Here is a 16,128-nt window from a genome sequence, read left to right as displayed (position 1 = left end):
AAACAAAAACACAAGAGATTTTTTTTCTTTACATATTTACGTTTAAAATAGAGCAAGTTATGAAAGGTCTCATTCAAATAAATGACAAATGAAATCTTTAAACAAAAAGGTAAACAATGATAAAAAAAAAAACTCAAAATAAATCATGTCAGAAATTTATAAAACAGTTTTTAGCTTAATAGAAATTTATACAGAAACGAAAACGGAGTTAGGTATTTAAAAAGTAAATTAAAAAAAATTGTTTACACAAAAATCAAGATCTCAATCAATGGTAAAAGTAATGCAGAGAAAAACTATGATGAAAGGCAGCTTTTGGAACAGTAATAAAAATAGATAATCATTTAAAAATGTCAAGTTTAGGGAACAGGAAACTTTAATTTTATAAGTCAAGTTAGGAAATATGTTAAGCTTTAAAAGACAAACAAACATGAAACGTTTTTTTCTTTTTTTTCTTTTCAGATATTGCAAATAATTCCAAACAGTAATTGTGTCATTACTAAGGAATAGCTAGATTTAACATTTAAAAACATGAAACAAGCCAAGAAAATTTGACGTTTACTTCTTTTTAAGATAATTTTTAAAGGTATGTATAGTTTTATTATTAAATGATAAAGAACCTATTTTACTGTTTAATAACCCCAGGCCAGTAGGGGGCAATAATCCTCCTATATGCTCGTTCTGAAGCGCTTAAGCAGGAAACAGAGGAAGAAGGAAGATTCGTACTTCTCACACGTGAGTTCTCATTTTGTGTTTGTTTCCCTTCTTAAATGTGTCTATTTTATGGAAATACTAGATAAGTGCTAAGGACGCGTGGCAGAAGTTTGCAGGGGAAAGCAAAGGAGTTCAAAATGCGGAGAAGAACTGAAAATAAAGGAGTCCAGGGAAGAAGCTGAAGGGTGCTGCAACTATGGCGGCCCTCATACAGTTAACCATGGAGGATGTGAGGAGAGAAAGAAAGCGGTGGAAATGATAAAATAACCAAAAGATAGAAGCTACGCAGAAGCAGTGAAGAGAGTTGAAGGACAAAAGAAAGGAGAAATGAATTAAGCACAAAGTCTGGTACATATGCAAAACAAAGGAGAAAGAAAAGAGAATTTCACTCAGACACTAGAAAAACTCATTTTATTCAGAGTTTATCATTAACTGCACACTACAAGCCCAAAGATGTTCAGGTCGTAAAGAAGTTAGTTGGATAAACATAAGTTACAAGGTTGGAGATGGATGGAAGGACAGGAGCATCTGGTTATTATTTCAGTCTTAATAATACAAAATAAATTGAGATGTTTAATAATAAATGGATAATGATTGAATGAATATATGGTTAAATTAGAAAATGTAATACAATTGATAGATAAAAGGGACAGTAGATGGATTTAGTTGATTAAATTAAGAATAAAACATAAAAGTTTAGGATATTGTTTATAATAAATACTATTTATATCAATTAAAGATAGAGTATAAGCAATTATTATATTTAGGATATAAATGTTAGCTGGAATACTGTCATTTTGTTCTATGATCCATACTGTTAGGTGGCGGTAATGCATATTAAAGTAGTTTGCCAACCGCCAATAAACTTCACAAATAGGAAGACATCTCAGTTCAAATAATGTATTAACTTGTTTGACAAAAATCTTGCCCCTTTTTTCTTGCTCTCTCATTTAATCTGCTTTAGATGTATTTAATCTGTAAAGAATTGCTAGCTCAGGTGAGAGATTAGTCTTTAGAATGTTAACTCAGCAGGAATCCAGTAAAAACTGGAAATGTACAGATAATAAAACCTTATAAATACCAAAGTTGTTGATTCTCCCTTTCTAGAACAGCCCGTCTGTTAATGTCATATACCTAAATTTGATGTGAACCTATCTCTATTTCATCCAGGGATTTAGACTGATCATCTGATCAGCGTGTGCTGAGATCCTCAAAGATGCTGGCTAAAGTGGGAGAAGCTGAGCTGCAGAAAGGGGCAAAGAAGAGGAAGCTCATGGCTGAAGATGGAGAAAGAGGAGAGCAGAAGAAGAGACATTATGAGGAAAAAAAGAGACCAAAAGCTCGGGGAGACGGTGGAAGGAACAGACTGGATGCTCTGAGTGTTGGCTACTTCCGCCGAGTTGGAGAAAGACTGAGCGAAGGCTTTGAAGATGACGAGGAGAGAGGTGGGATGAACGGGTTCTTTGAGGGGAATTAGGTGTCCGGAAGTGAAATAAGAAATACCATACTGTGACTCTCTAATTCAGGGTTTCTGGATCCCTCCCCCTGATGCCCGCTGTTCTACACATTTAAGATGTCCCTCTGCTTCCACACCTGAATCAGATAGATAAATTACCTCCTCAGCATGCAGCCAGAGTCCTGCTGATGACCTATTTGGCTCATGTGTGTTGAAGCAGAGATGTTTCTAAAAGGTGCAGGACACCGAACCATGAGGATCAGGACTGAGGAACCCTGGTTTAACAGAACATTAACTGTAGATACTTAAACAAGATTATGTTTTTCCTCATTGAAGCTTGTATGCACATTTGCTAGAGAGGTTAAAGCTTGAATCTGATCGGTTACCTTATGAATTTTTTGCAGATATTTCAAATAATGCAATGATGGTTTAATATGCTTTATTTTCTCCTTTTTTCTGAAAACTAAATTCATAAAGCAATTAGATGTAAGCGAAGGAAGCTAGTCTGATCTCATACTTAGGAGTGGGATCCCCACCTGAATGCTTAGTGAAGTAAAGAAAAGAAAGTGATTTTCTTCATTCTATCCATCAATTCTCTGTCACGCTTTATCCCAGTTGGGGTTGCGAGGGGTGCTGGTGCCTATCTCCAGCTGTTGACAGGCGAGAGGCAGGGTACACCCTAGACAGGTCGCCTTTCCATCGCAGGGCAACACAGAGGCAAACAGGACAGACTGTTTTAGGACATGCACACTCGCACCTAAGGAGAATTTAGGGAAGCCAATTACCCTAACAGTCATGTTTTTAGACTGTGGGAAGAAGCCGGAGTACCCAGAGAGAACTCCACGCATGCACAGGGAGACCCTGGTCCAAGAATTTAACCCGGAACCTTGGTGCTGCTTGGTAGCAGTGCTACCCACTGTGCAGCCCCTGATTTATGAAAATTATTTTTTAGGGCTAGGGCAGGACATAAGGGCTGAAATGTAATTCTTGATATATTTCTTAATTGTGGTTGATACAATATTATTTTGATATTGATATAAACCATGCCCACGAGTTGCATTCTGTTCTGTTGTATCTTTTTTTGCCAATGCCTATTGCAAAATTATCTACACCATTTACCTACAGTGACTAAGAGTACTCATTGTTGTTCACCACACTTCTTCCATCTCATACACTATATTGCCAAAAGTATTTGCTCACCCATCCAAATTATTGGAATCAGGTGTTCCAATCACTTCCATGGCCACAGGTGTATAAATTCAAGCACCTAGGCATGCAGACTGTTTTTACAAACATTTGTGAAAGAATGGGTCGCTCTCAGGAGCTCAGTGAATTCCAGCGTGGAACTGTGATAGGATGCCACCTGTGCAACAAATCCAGTCGTGAAATTTCCTCGCTCCTAAATATTCCACAGTCAACTGTCAGCTGTATTATAAGAAAATGGAAGTGTTTGGGAACGACAGCAACTCAGCCACGAAGTGGTAGGCCACGTAAACTGACGGAGCGGGGTCAGCGGATGCTGACGCGCATAGTGCGAAGAGGTCGCCAACTTTCTGCAGAGTCAATCACTACAGACCTCCAAACTTAATGTGGCCTTCAGATTAGCTCAAGAACAGTGCGCAGAGAGCTTCATGGAATGGGTTTCCATGGTCGAGCAGCTGCATCCAAGCCATACATCACCAAGTGCAATGCAAAGCGTCGGATGCGGTGGTGTAAAGCACGCCGCCACTGGACTCTAGAGCAGTGGAGACGCGTTCTCTGGAGTGACGAATCGCGCTTCTCCATCTGGCAATCTGATGGACGGGTCTGGGTTTGGCGGTTGCCAGGAGAACGGTACTTGTCTGACTGCATTGTGCCAAGTGTAAAGTTTGGTGGAGGGGGGATTATGGTGTGGGGTTGTTTTTCAGGAGCTGGGCTTGGCCCCTTAGTTCCAGTGAAAGGAACTCTGAATGCTTCAGCATACCAAGACATTTTGGACAATTCCATGCTCCCAACTTTGTGGGAACAGTTTGGAGCTGGCCCCTTCCTCTTCCAACATGACTGTGCACCAGTGCACAAAGCAAGGTCCATAAAGACATGGATGACAGAGTCTGGTGTGGATGAACTTGACTGGCCTGCACAGAGTCCTGACCTCAACCCGATAGAACACCTTTGGGATGAATTAGAGCGGAGACTGAGAGCCAGGCCTTCTCGTCCAACATCAGTGTGCGACCTCACAAATGCGCTTCTGGAAGAATGGTCAAAAATTCCCATAAACACACTCCTAAACCTTGTGGACAGCCTTCCCAGAAGAGTTGAAGCTGTTCTAGCTGCAAAGGGTGGACCGACGTCATATTGAACCCTATGGATTAGGAACGGGATGTCACTTAAGCTCATATGTGAGTCAAGGCAGGTGAGCAAATACTTTTGGCAATATAGTGTATCTTTTTAAGAAAACTGGTGTTACCTTTTTCCTAAACAGTCTCATGCTTGGACGTTTCTTTATTTTAAACAATTTGTTCCATGCATGTACTTTTTTATGTTTGTGAAAGCATATATAGTTTTGAAATTTATATTTAACTAAAATAAAACCCTCCCCTTCTTTCCAGAAACAGTTTTTGTGTGCTGTCTGGTAGCTCAGTGAACGAATACAGTTGTTTTGGCTCCTAGATAAAAACAAGATCGCTTAGGTAGGTCATCTCTGACCACATCCTGCTGGGAAAGGTTGAGGCGAAGAAACTGTTTTCACACTCCCGTGTCATGACTTCTTCACAGGGGATGCAGTAGGATGATTTTAGCAGAGAGCAGAGTTAGTTTAGCCGTACAAGGTTAAGGCTTTTTTATGCTAAAATGTGATTGGCTCATAAATTGGATGGAACTATGCCCAAAAATCGCAAACCTTCTTAATACTCAACGTTTTTCTAATGGTCATTCCATGTGCATGGTTGTGGGCTTTTAAAAATGTCTCAGAATGAAGAATATATTTATGTAAAAACATTTGCTTTATGTTTTGCAGAGATGTTTGTGAAGAACGTCCTCACTGAGGTCAAAGGTAAAGCCAGCCTGGTGGCAACAGACCAGACAGGAAGCATCACGCTGGAGCGGCTGCTTCAGCTGTCCAGCCCAGAGCAGGTCGGCGAGGTGCTGGCTGAACTGGGGGGGGAATCGGGGTCTGGATTTAAGGAGGTTTCCTGCGATCGCTGTGGAGGCCACGTTGTGGAGAGCGCACTCAGACAGATGTCCAGATGGGAGGGTGAGTGGAATTAAACTCTTAATCAACTATTGTCTAAACATTTCTTTATCTCTTCTAAGACTTTAAGGTGAGTTAAGTTTGGTTATTTTTCAAATCCAAATTGACTTTCACTCCATTTGAAACCCAACAAATATAGAAGTCAGAGTGCATTTTTTGCTAGGATCCTTAACACGTTAAAATGTGTTTACATATAAATATAAACATGATTAAGTAAAACCCTTTGTTTACAATCTGTTTCCTTATTTTGTCTGTTTTTACAGAAATGAAAAGTAATGTCTTGAATTCTGAATGTTTGTTTTAGAGTTTTCACAGAAGGATCCATCCAAATCATCAGAAGATGCTGATGATGATGATGAGGAGGAGGAGAGTTCTGGGGTGTTGGAGACCCAGGTGTTGTTGTTAAGTCAGGCGGTCAGAGAAAACAGCGCAGAGTTCATCAGGCACATCCACGGGACGCACGTAGTCCGAACGCTCTTACACGTACTGGGGGGCTGCGTTGGACCGCCGCGCACTGAAACCCATCCAGGTAAGCACACTGACACGCCCAGAAACACCGAACCTGTTCCACGATCTGATTTCTGTACATCTTTGTCTTACTAATGTCGACTTTTCCTGGTAGGAACGAGAAAGATCAGAAAGCAATGTGATGTACTTAGTTTGTAGATTCAAATATTCTTTGCTCATTATAGTAAAATCATCTAATTCTTTGAGGATCTCTCTCCTGCATTTCACTCATGCTTCAGCAGTTAGATCTCAATGTGTTTTCTGCTGCTTTATTTTTAGGGTCTCTTGTAGAGCATTTGTATACTAGCCTGATAAACCAGACTAAATCTGCGATGAAATGTATAAATTAGTCTGGCCCTGATGAATGAGACATCGGAAGATTGTAGATGAGAACAACCCTTTGTTTTTCAAACCGATGTCTGTGCCTATTGGCCAACGCGCTGACCAATGAGCGCAACTGACTGTGACGTAGGAAGAGCGACAGAAAGCTGCCTGTCGGTAAAACTGCGAATACGTCCTTCTTAAAAATAAATGAGCGTAGAGCCTCTTCCTGCTCACATTTCAATGAAAACCCCAAGTCTACTCCTTCCCAAACTGATTCCAAAGCTGAGTCAAATGAGAACTGTTCAACAGATGGTGCCATCTTCCGTGTTTTGCTTTCTCCAGCGTTGCGCAGCTTTGTCATTACGCCCTCAAAACCCTGCGCTTCCCATTGATGACGGCTTCTTACTCTCCCTTACGAACTTTGAGCTGACTTTTCTCTAATATTTCATTGATATCACCTATTATGTAACCAAAAAAAGTATCAATATCAAATTTGTGAATAGGTTTACTCAGGATATCGATCAGCCATGCATATTTTTATTACTGATCACAGGAACCGATCACTTGTGTCCTTTACTTGGCAGCCTTCAGAGGCTCCGGCTGCAGCGTCTCTCTCTCTTTCCTTCTCACTGCGCAGCGAGGAAGCAAATCCTAAACATCATGTTGAACTTTGGTGCTTTGAGAGTGATATGAAGTTTGTGTCTAGCAATGGAAAAAAATAGTCGGAGATCAAGCACATCAAAATGCATCAGTACTTTGAATACAACGTGACATTTAAAAGAAAGCACCTGATGGAATATGATAAGTTATCAAGGCTTTTGCAATGAAAAAGGACATTAGGTAAAACAGAACACAATTATACTCTTCCTCCATGAGCATGATGGTCAGAAAGACATTACCTGCAAAATGATTTAATAATCAGGTTAAGGATCAGCAGTGAAAGACTTTGGGTTCCACCAACTGCTCTCACTAATGGGGCGTAAATATTTCAGAGATGCTGCGCCGTCCAAAATTCCAACAGAGAGTGGAGTCTCAGAACAAACGTCTCCTTAAAGCTGCAGGGTGTATCTTAAGTTTTGATATACGTATTAAAACTTTGTCCTAATATTATGCAGATAATCTGTGGGGGAGGAAATCAAGCTTCCTCCATTCTTTCCTATGTCCTGAAAAAAAACAACAAAACGTTCAGAGCCGGGAGGAGGGTTTTAACGCCTCAATGAATCTCTGACACAGTGCAGGAACCAGAACAGCAGAGTTTGAACATCCACTAAACAATCAGCCAGACTCTCTGGCAGTTTGGATTTAGTAACTTATGACTCTGAATGTTTCTTTATTTCTTGACATTATTTGAGATCCGCAGTTTTGTGATGTATATGAAAACAGTGTTAAATCAAACCTTTTAGCAGGTTTTTTATGCGTCCTTTTGACCTATGAAATACTATGTAATACTTGCTCCAGTGTGCAACCCCCCTTTTTTTTTTTTTTTTATGTTTTGTCTAAATTAGGGCATTTTTAGTATTTAATTTTGGCAGATAACATAGCCAAACCAGCCATGTGATCAGCCTTCTGGTCCATCGGCAAATCAGACCAAATATTTGAAATATTCTTTTTTACATATTGGTTCATTTCTCATTACAAGTCAAAAAAATAAAATAAAAATCCAACTCGCAGCAAAAGGTTAATGAAGGAAGCCTTGGTTATTACTTTTTAATTACTTTACAGTAAACACTTTCCTTCATCTTCAATCCTCAGTTGGTCGGCATCCGCAAATCATGATCGGCACATGTCTACATTTGGGTTGATTGTTTTTTTGTTTTTTTTTGTGGCATTGCAGGCTGCCTGGGTGAAGAGTATGTGATAGTAACTAATGTATCACATACATTTAGCACACTATTCATTTAGCTCACTAGTACCATGGGGAGCTACATGAACCAAAGTGAAGTTCCAAATAATGGGATGTTTTTTTTTACATTTTTTTTGACACAATACAGTTAAATTTGCATTTAAAAGAAAAAGGTAGTGGTTCTATTAAACCAATCTAGGAGCCATAAACGCATCAGTCCAATGAATTTCTTGCTGTTCTTTGCTGCAGTTCAAAAGCTCAACGTAGATGAAGCTGAAAATCCATTGATGTGGGTCACCAACAGATTTTTCTCAATCCGTTTCTAGTAATGATGCCGTTTCTTTTCATTATACTATTGGTTTTAGTTCAAAATGGACAAATTGAAAGAAAAGTGTTAATGTTGTTTGGTTAAAATGCAGAAAAAGAAATATTTCTGGATGAAAACAGGCTGAAATCCAAATTGATGGTAAAAAGTCAGACAGCAGAGTCAGACTAGAAATACAAAATGCTTTTACAAGGAACCATTTTTAAAAATATCAAAGCAGGAAAATGCTCTTACCCATGAACAAAGATATCATTGTTTTCCTGTTATTCTGTCCTCCAGGTGCTCCTCTTATTATACGCTCATACATCCCTACATGGGTTAAACTGTGCCAATTACTCAACAAGAAGTTTCTGTGCAGAGTGGCCATTCATGCCCTGACGAATAAAGATCTGTCTTTTCATGCTGATTCCTCTCAGCTGGTTTGATTGCCGCCGGGGGATAACGATGTCCCTCGGATGTGGAAGTCATGCTCAATAACTAAATCTGTCTGTAATGCCTGGGTTCCCATTTAAATTGGAGGGCTTTTGATGCAAATTGCAGCAATTGCTTGCTGGAGATTTAAAGTACTTTATTTGCCTCCATGAGGAAAACGAGGACAAGCTGATCGACTGACTGAAAAAACCCAGTATTTTTTTCACCTTCTCTAAAGAATGCAGAAAAGAATTAAAGCTTTTGATCCTTTTAGGAATATTTCCTAACTGCGTCAGGGCCTCTGTACCCTGGGGTGTGTTCATTTGAACTTTTATATTCACATCTTCATTTTTTTTTTGTTTTGATGTTCCGGTTTGAACCAGGTGGAAAAGAGCAGAGAGCCGCCCCTCAGCTGACAGACTTTGAGATTCCCACCTCATTCTGGTACGAGCTGAAGAGCCTCACCGAGACCCTGATGGAAAATATTAATCGTAAGCTGCCTTTCATCAGACCATCAGTTCTTTTTCTGGACACGCCTTTTTTTTTATGTTACTGGATTATACATAAGTACATTCTTTCTCTGTACTCTATCACAAAAAAAGATTAGAGGACGAATAGATTTCATGTTTCCAAAAAAAATAGTCTGAAAAATATTTGAGGAACTGTAGATAATTGGATTTTCTGCAAGTAATGATTGATAATTGAGCTCTTATACAAAAAACTCATGTTGCTGCGGGAAAGGAGATATTAAGATCAGATAGAAAAGAAGCAAAGAACATTTTTTTTAAGTTGCTACACTACATGAGTTGTTTTTTTTGTATAAACCAGCTATGTCCTCCAATGTTTGCCTCCATCATTTTGTTCCCTCCTCCCTGTTTTTTTTTATCTTTGTGATCAAAACATACAGTCTAGATTATTCATATAGATAAAACTATTCCACTTTATCAGTAAAACTGATTGAAGTCAATAACCCTCTGGATAAATGCACATGCAGAGGATTTTAATCTGCCTTTTAACTAAATCCTTACCATCTGGAAGAACTAGTATAAGAAGCCCTGCTGGTTTTGAGGTTGTTTTTTTCACTGCAATTCTGCATTTCTGTTTCTTTTAAATGACTGTTGAAAAACGCCTGCAGCTGTTGTCTTTGCCTTCCCACTAGTCTGTATTTTTTGCACTATGAAGTGTTATGGCTCCATTTTTTTCCAATACATACCATATATTGATGCTGCTCGGCCTTTTTCACATTTGTCACTAACTCGTGTATTTACTGGGATTTTATATAATAGGTCAGCAATATTGTGAAATGGAAGGAAGAGTATGAAAGAGGTTTCAAATCGTTTTATAGAAGTAGGACACAAGAAGTAGGCCTTTTTTTTATTCAGGCCTTAGAGCAGATTTAAAAAAAGAATGTTGATGATCAGTTTCAATTCTCTGATTTTCTTCAATGCTTTGATTTTGACTAGTCCATTATGTCCATCACATAATATGCTTCGATCTAAGCTACTTCATGTTAGCTCAGGATGTTTGTAAAGAGATTATGTCCTTGAAGATGAACCTTCAGACCAGTCTCCAATCTTTTGTTGCCTCTAACAGGTTTTCTTCCTGGTTTGCTCAGTCTGTAGCTAGCTCCAGCTTCCCTGAATGTTGGTGAAGAAACAGATCCCCATAGGATGATGCTGCCACTTCACTTTCATATTGGGGATGCTGGGTTTAGCGGGGCTTTCAGTAGTCTAATATATATAGTGTTTTACATGTGGATCACAAAGTTTGATCTGTTCCCATCAGATCAGACCTCCCTATTCAATATGATTAGTAGATCTTATTTATTTAGGGCTTTGTTCCTGATGCTAAATAGAAATGCATCCCATATGATTTTACTTCCACTTTACATTTGCCAAAAACCCAGATGAAATGCAGAGTTCTGGGGAGCATGAAATGTAAAAAGGTTCAGGAGGTATGTGTTTTAACGCTACCTTTTTTCCCCCCTTCAGTGAGTGTTACGGACGCCATTTCCAGCACAGTTTTCCAGACCATGTTGACCGTGTGTCACAGAAAACGGCCTAAACTCTGCAAGCAGCTTCTGAAGCGCACCATGGAGTACCTAACGAGCCGCAGCTCTGCCCCTGGGGTCAGGTTAGAGACGTTTTCCCTTAACTTCTAAGAATCGGTTATTGTAGAAGTGTTATGACTAAGAACACCATCATTTTTGTTTTTTCCTACAGTCCACTGCTGGTCTTCCTGAAGGACCAGGCCTCCAGTCGCCTCATAGAAACAATTATTCAGCTAGCTCACTTATCTCTACTCCGTGATCTCTATAAGAACCACCTGAAGGGTAGTTTGGTTGACCTTGCCCTTCACCCAATCGCCAACTTCCCCATCCAGAGGCTGACAGCAGCTTCAGCCAAATATAAACTGGTGAGTGACGTCTTGTGATTGAGCACGGACTTTACTGTTAAAAAATGAATTGATCTCATTCCTGCTCCTGCAGTTCCTGAAGCTGTTTAACGAGATGATCCAGGGCATGGAGGCCGTCTTGGCTGCGGGTCACATGGGCGTGATTGTCCAGTTAGCAGAAAGCTGCGCAGAAAGTGGAGAAAGGCAGGATGAAATGATGCGGTGCCTTCTGAATGTAAGCTTTAAATAGGTGCTTTCCTCAGTAGCTGTTTTTTAAGTGCCTCTCCATCCTTGTCACTGAACTCAAGGACTTAAAATTAGCTCTGTGCTGTTTCCCCTCAGGCCTTCCACTGCGCTGAGCCGGGCTCTCGACATGTCTGCTGCCTGCCACTTTTTATGTCTTTGCTCACCTATGAGGTGTATTACCAGTCTGATACAACAGAGGGCAGCACACAGAAAGAGGTAAACTGCAAACCCCTTAAATTACTTCTCTTTATTTGGTTAGTTTACTGCCTTTAATTATTTCCAAAGCTTTAAATTCCCTTTTTACATTTCAGCATCCCTTATTATTAGAACAGTTATTGACTCAGTTTAAAATACTGCAAATATGATTCATACATTTAGATTTATAATCCATTTAATATTAAACAAACTCTTATTTGACCTGCTTTATTATTATTATTAATTCTGTGAATTCGTTTCGATTTATTTGCTGTTCTTTTTCAAAAACTTAGAACTTGCATATTTTAGTTTGTATGCATATTCAGCGCTGCATCAGGTTGGTTGAACAGTTTTTCTTCTTCTCTTGCTGCTTTTAGGTTCCACTGACCTCCATCTGTTACCATGGCTCCCGGCTGGTCCAAGCACTGGCCAAGTTTAAGGAGCGCTCACACCTTCTCAGCAGCCTGCGCACTCTGAGCCCCTCTGACCTCCTCACTATGGCCTGCAACCCCTTCGGTAGCCATGTCCTGCAGGCCCTCATCACCACATCCAGTGACAAAGGCAGGGGCAAGATCCTCAAGAGACTGGAGGTACAGGATAATTACAGACTTTATAGGGTTTTTGTATGTGGGGTCAAAAAATGTGACCCATTAAACCTAGTTTCCTTTCACAGGGCCAGTATCTGCAGATGGCCTGCTCCAAAGTAGGCAGTCGAATGCTTGAAGCCGTGTGGAACTGTGCTTCTCTCAGCCAGAGACAAAGCATCGCTCAGGAACTTGGTAACTTTGACAGTTTTTATTCTCATGAGTTTCTTTTTGGGGCCTATTTCTTTCTTAACATAAACTTTTTCTTTCCTTTCTTCTCTTTTAGTCTCCAGTGAAAGTAAACTGCGGTCGGATCAGTTTGCTCGTCATATTTGGGCAAAGTTTGCCCTCTCCCATTTTGCACACAGGAGAGCCCACTGGCAAGAAATCCAGACAGGAGAGTCCAAGAAACGGAAGCTTTTCTGTGACTTTCTTGAATAAAAATAAAATAACCTTCAGATTGGTTTGCTTGATTAATAAAAATATATTTGGACTTATTTTCTGTTTTTACATTTTTTAATGTTGTGCAGGAAGGGATATGACCTGTAGGGGGAACTAAAGGTACAAGTATCCTGAGGTTGTCAACCTCAAAACTGTCAAACATAAGTTCCTAAAGTAGACCCAAACACAGGACTCACACTTGATCAGTTTCTAAATTTAGTTTTAAATATACAGTTTGTTGTTTTTTGACTAAGGGAAAGTCTTTGATTCCGTATCCCCATGGGTTTGTAACAAAAATATATAAAAACAAGGCATTTATTAAATAAATATCAGTGATCATAATGATTAAAAAAGTTTTAAACCTTTTATTTGATTGCATTTTATTAGGGTTTTGATTAGAGGTAGAACATATTTTTTTCCATATGCCCTTTAAGTATAGGCTGTGTAGCTGAAGGTACAGCATGCATTTTTATTTTTTTTTTTTTGTCAAATAACCCAAGCTGGATCAATTGTAAATATTAATTATCAGCTTTTGCACATATTTTTCTTTTTTTTCTCCCCCACACTTTTTGTGCACATTGTCCATGATTTATAGAAAAATGCTTACAGATACTCAGTTTTTTCATTCTATATAGGTCAGATTCTCGGAGGACGCAACTCATATTCCACAAATTTTGTAACTTAAGTACCAAGTTACCAACTCATGCCTGTATTTTTCTTTTTTAAAAACATTTATTTCCTGGCCTTTAAGTTCTTGTTGAGGTCTCTGTTAGTTTTCCATTTTTGGACAATGGATTATATAGTTTCTTTAGAAATGTTCAAAGGTTTGGTTAGGCGGGTATTTTTAAACCCCTCATACATCATAGTTATGCACATATAGGAGAGAACTGCATAAGGGTCACAGCCTTTAATGAGGTTGCATCTTGTGTCTGCATACCATAATAATCATCTGGCCCTTTAGCTTTCCCATCGCATTTTTGTTTTCTCCAGACCAAGTTTAATTACACATCCCTGCCCCTGTCGGTAATAGTCTGGCTCCTTTGCTCTTCCTTATGATCTTTGTTATAAAAGTGTGTGCATGTAATTGTCTCTCTGCACACATTAAACCAGAGGATTAATGACCTTTGGGCTAAAATGAGCCATGGCTCCTTGAAACCAGAATCAGATGGATCCTCCTGAGATCCTCTGTCGCTTCCCCTTCTGGGGTCACACGGTGTGCAGCAATGTCTGTTTTCTTCACAAACTGCTTTTTTATCAGTAGGTATTACTTCCATCTCTGCACCCAGAGGAAAAAATACAGATCTCATTAGCTATGCAAAATGTTTGAGAAAAATAGGCTTTCTTTATTGGAAACTGAAGTGGAACTTCAACAAGCTTCCAGTGATACTCAGTGGGTGGCTTTGAGTCTTCTGAGCTCCCTCTGCCTCCCCTATCTTGAATGAAGTGTTCATTTTGCCCAAGAACCACAGAAAATGCCCACTGAATGAGTCAGCACCAGGGAAACACAAAGAGGGAGGATATCTGTCACCGTTTGAAACGCCTATAGGGTGGCACAGAAACAAATTCTGTCATATCTTCCCCCTTCCCCTCCTCTTTCCCTCCCGGGGTTGTTGGCAAGGCTGTTATCTGACAGTTTTCTGACCTGTTTAAATGTGACAAGAACCTTTGTTTCATTCTTTTCCTTCTAGCAGAATAACTGTATGACTTCATCACATTGAGGATGAGGAGTCCTCCTCTGTTTGACCTTATTGCTGTCAATCCCCTGCTCCTGTGGTGAGGAGGCGGAAAAAGCTAAATCAGACCTAACAAACCTCTTCCTTCTAAATATCAAAATAAATGTAGGACATTTTGGATGCCAAAGGACTTACAGTCTCCTTGACAACGGTATCCAAGCAACCGTTACTCCCTCCCTTCAACCCCTCTGCTTCTTTGCCAGTTTGACTTCTTCTCAAGAGTTCTTTAATGCATCCACTCCAGATAGTTATCACTCTAGACTCTGAACCTGAGAGCTGCTTAAGTCTGATGGGATCTTATAAAAGGCTGCATGCTGCTTACTTGCAACTGTTTAAAACCTAAAGACTAAATGTGCAGCCTGATAGGGATATTTCCTGGTATTATTTTCTATAATATGCATTTAATATCTTCTCGATCTAAATGAAATGTGTTTTGTTGTTTTGTATTTAAAAGAGTGGCAGGACACAATTTATGCTCTGAACCCTAAGTGGTGATTATGTAAAAAGAACCAGCATTTATTATGAATCTGAATCTTAAGCCATAAATAATCCATTGGCCTAAGTTTAATTTTGGAGCCGTTTCACGTAAACAAAGTTATTTTTAGCTGTACTGTTCTGTTTTTTTTCCCCCCTTAGAGGTAGAAAGCAATACCCCAAACAGCACACCTCACAGCTGTGATTTGTCTTAAAATCAAGACTAGGCAGCATACAGGTTTAGGTGGAAAAAACCTTTTAACTTCTTCTTAGATTTATATTTTTGTTAGTTTTCAGTTTCATGAAAGCATCTAAATCAATATCTTAATGAGTAAATAAAACATGGTGAGGATATGCTGCATAATGGTTAAATGAAAGGAAAGGAAAACAATACATTGTTTTAGAGGAATTTAACAAATGGAAAAAAAAAAAAAAAAAAACGGCATGTACTAAAAACACCCAATGCTTTACTGCTGTAAAGCAATTTATATTGTATCTCGACCAGCTTGTGCATCCAGAACCTATTAAAAAGTCTCAACTTCTTCTTGCACGTTTTCTCTGGATTTGTCTCCTTCCACCGACCTTGAACAGTTCCTGCGGAAGAAAAGCATCTCCCCAACATACAGTAATGATGCTGCAACATCGTTTCCCACAGTGAAGGTAATTTTCCAGTACATATGGATTTATGTTAGCTTTCCTATTGACAGTTTCTACTTTCTGAGATGTGCATCTTTGTAGCTCCTCCAGTGAGATATTCCATAAAAAAAGAAAATTAAAAAACAATCCCCTGGACTTTGTTTCCAAGTTTGGAGACGTTTCGCTTCCCATCCAGGAAGATTTTTCAATTCATATGTCTGGAATGGTGTTGAGTTCAAGGTTTTATACAGTAGCCCAACAAAGCCTTGTTTTTGTTTGGAAAAAAAGGGATTTGGAGCAGACGATACCCCATACCGATCTAAGTGTCTGAAAGGTCGATCATTAAAGGGGTTTGGTGTTTTTTATTTTATTTTTTTTTTTGGAATTACTATGACCTGGATGACTGAGAACCTTCACCAGCTCCAGTGAGATATTTGCTTACTGTTTTATAATTTTACTCAACATGAAACCTCTACCCAGCCTTCTCCATGACCCATCTTGTCTTCCTTTTTCATCATTATGTGATTTTCCTTGAAATGTTCTAACAGACTAACTGGCTTTATGCTGCGATTGAAGTACACAAAAATGATCTGCTTCCAGTTAGAAGAGGGCTGTTTGA

At 39.3% G+C, this 16,128-nt stretch overlaps 1 protein-coding gene across 1 annotated transcript; it reads left to right on the top strand.

Moving 5' to 3' along the window:
- The first annotated feature begins 667 nt into the window (after positions 1-667).
- On the top strand, positions 668-12,722 carry LOC119793301 (nucleolar protein 9). Its single transcript, XM_038300404.1, has 12 exons — positions 668-732; positions 1,882-2,156; positions 5,163-5,399; positions 5,701-5,925; positions 9,190-9,297; positions 10,798-10,939; positions 11,029-11,221; positions 11,295-11,435; positions 11,543-11,662; positions 12,019-12,231; positions 12,315-12,420; positions 12,512-12,722. Exons 2-12 carry the CDS (start codon positions 1,928-1,930, stop codon positions 12,664-12,666), a joined length of 1,869 nt encoding a protein of 622 aa, XP_038156332.1. The 5' UTR covers positions 668-732; positions 1,882-1,927; the 3' UTR covers positions 12,667-12,722.
- The last annotated feature ends 3,406 nt before the right edge of the window (positions 12,723-16,128 follow it).

Source organism: Cyprinodon tularosa, unplaced genomic scaffold (genome assembly GCF_016077235.1).
Source record: "Cyprinodon tularosa strain WSP-4 unplaced genomic scaffold, ASM1607723v1 ctg45, whole genome shotgun sequence".
Taxonomy (NCBI): domain Eukaryota; kingdom Metazoa; phylum Chordata; class Actinopteri; order Cyprinodontiformes; family Cyprinodontidae; genus Cyprinodon; species Cyprinodon tularosa.
Note: the sequence above shows the minus strand (reverse complement) of the source record. Positions and strands in the feature narration are given on the sequence as shown.

Coding starts and splice junctions, on each gene's coding strand:
- LOC119793301 (XM_038300404.1), top strand. CDS start 1,928: ATGCTGGCTAAAGTGGGAGAAGCTGAGCTGCAGAAAGGGGCAAAGAAG. Junction 5,400..5,700: donor ACAGATGTCCAGATGGGAGG/GTGAGTGGAATT, acceptor TGTTTGTTTTAG/AGTTTTCACAGAAGGATCCA. Junction 11,222..11,294: donor CTTCAGCCAAATATAAACTG/GTGAGTGACGTC, acceptor CTGCTCCTGCAG/TTCCTGAAGCTGTTTAACGA.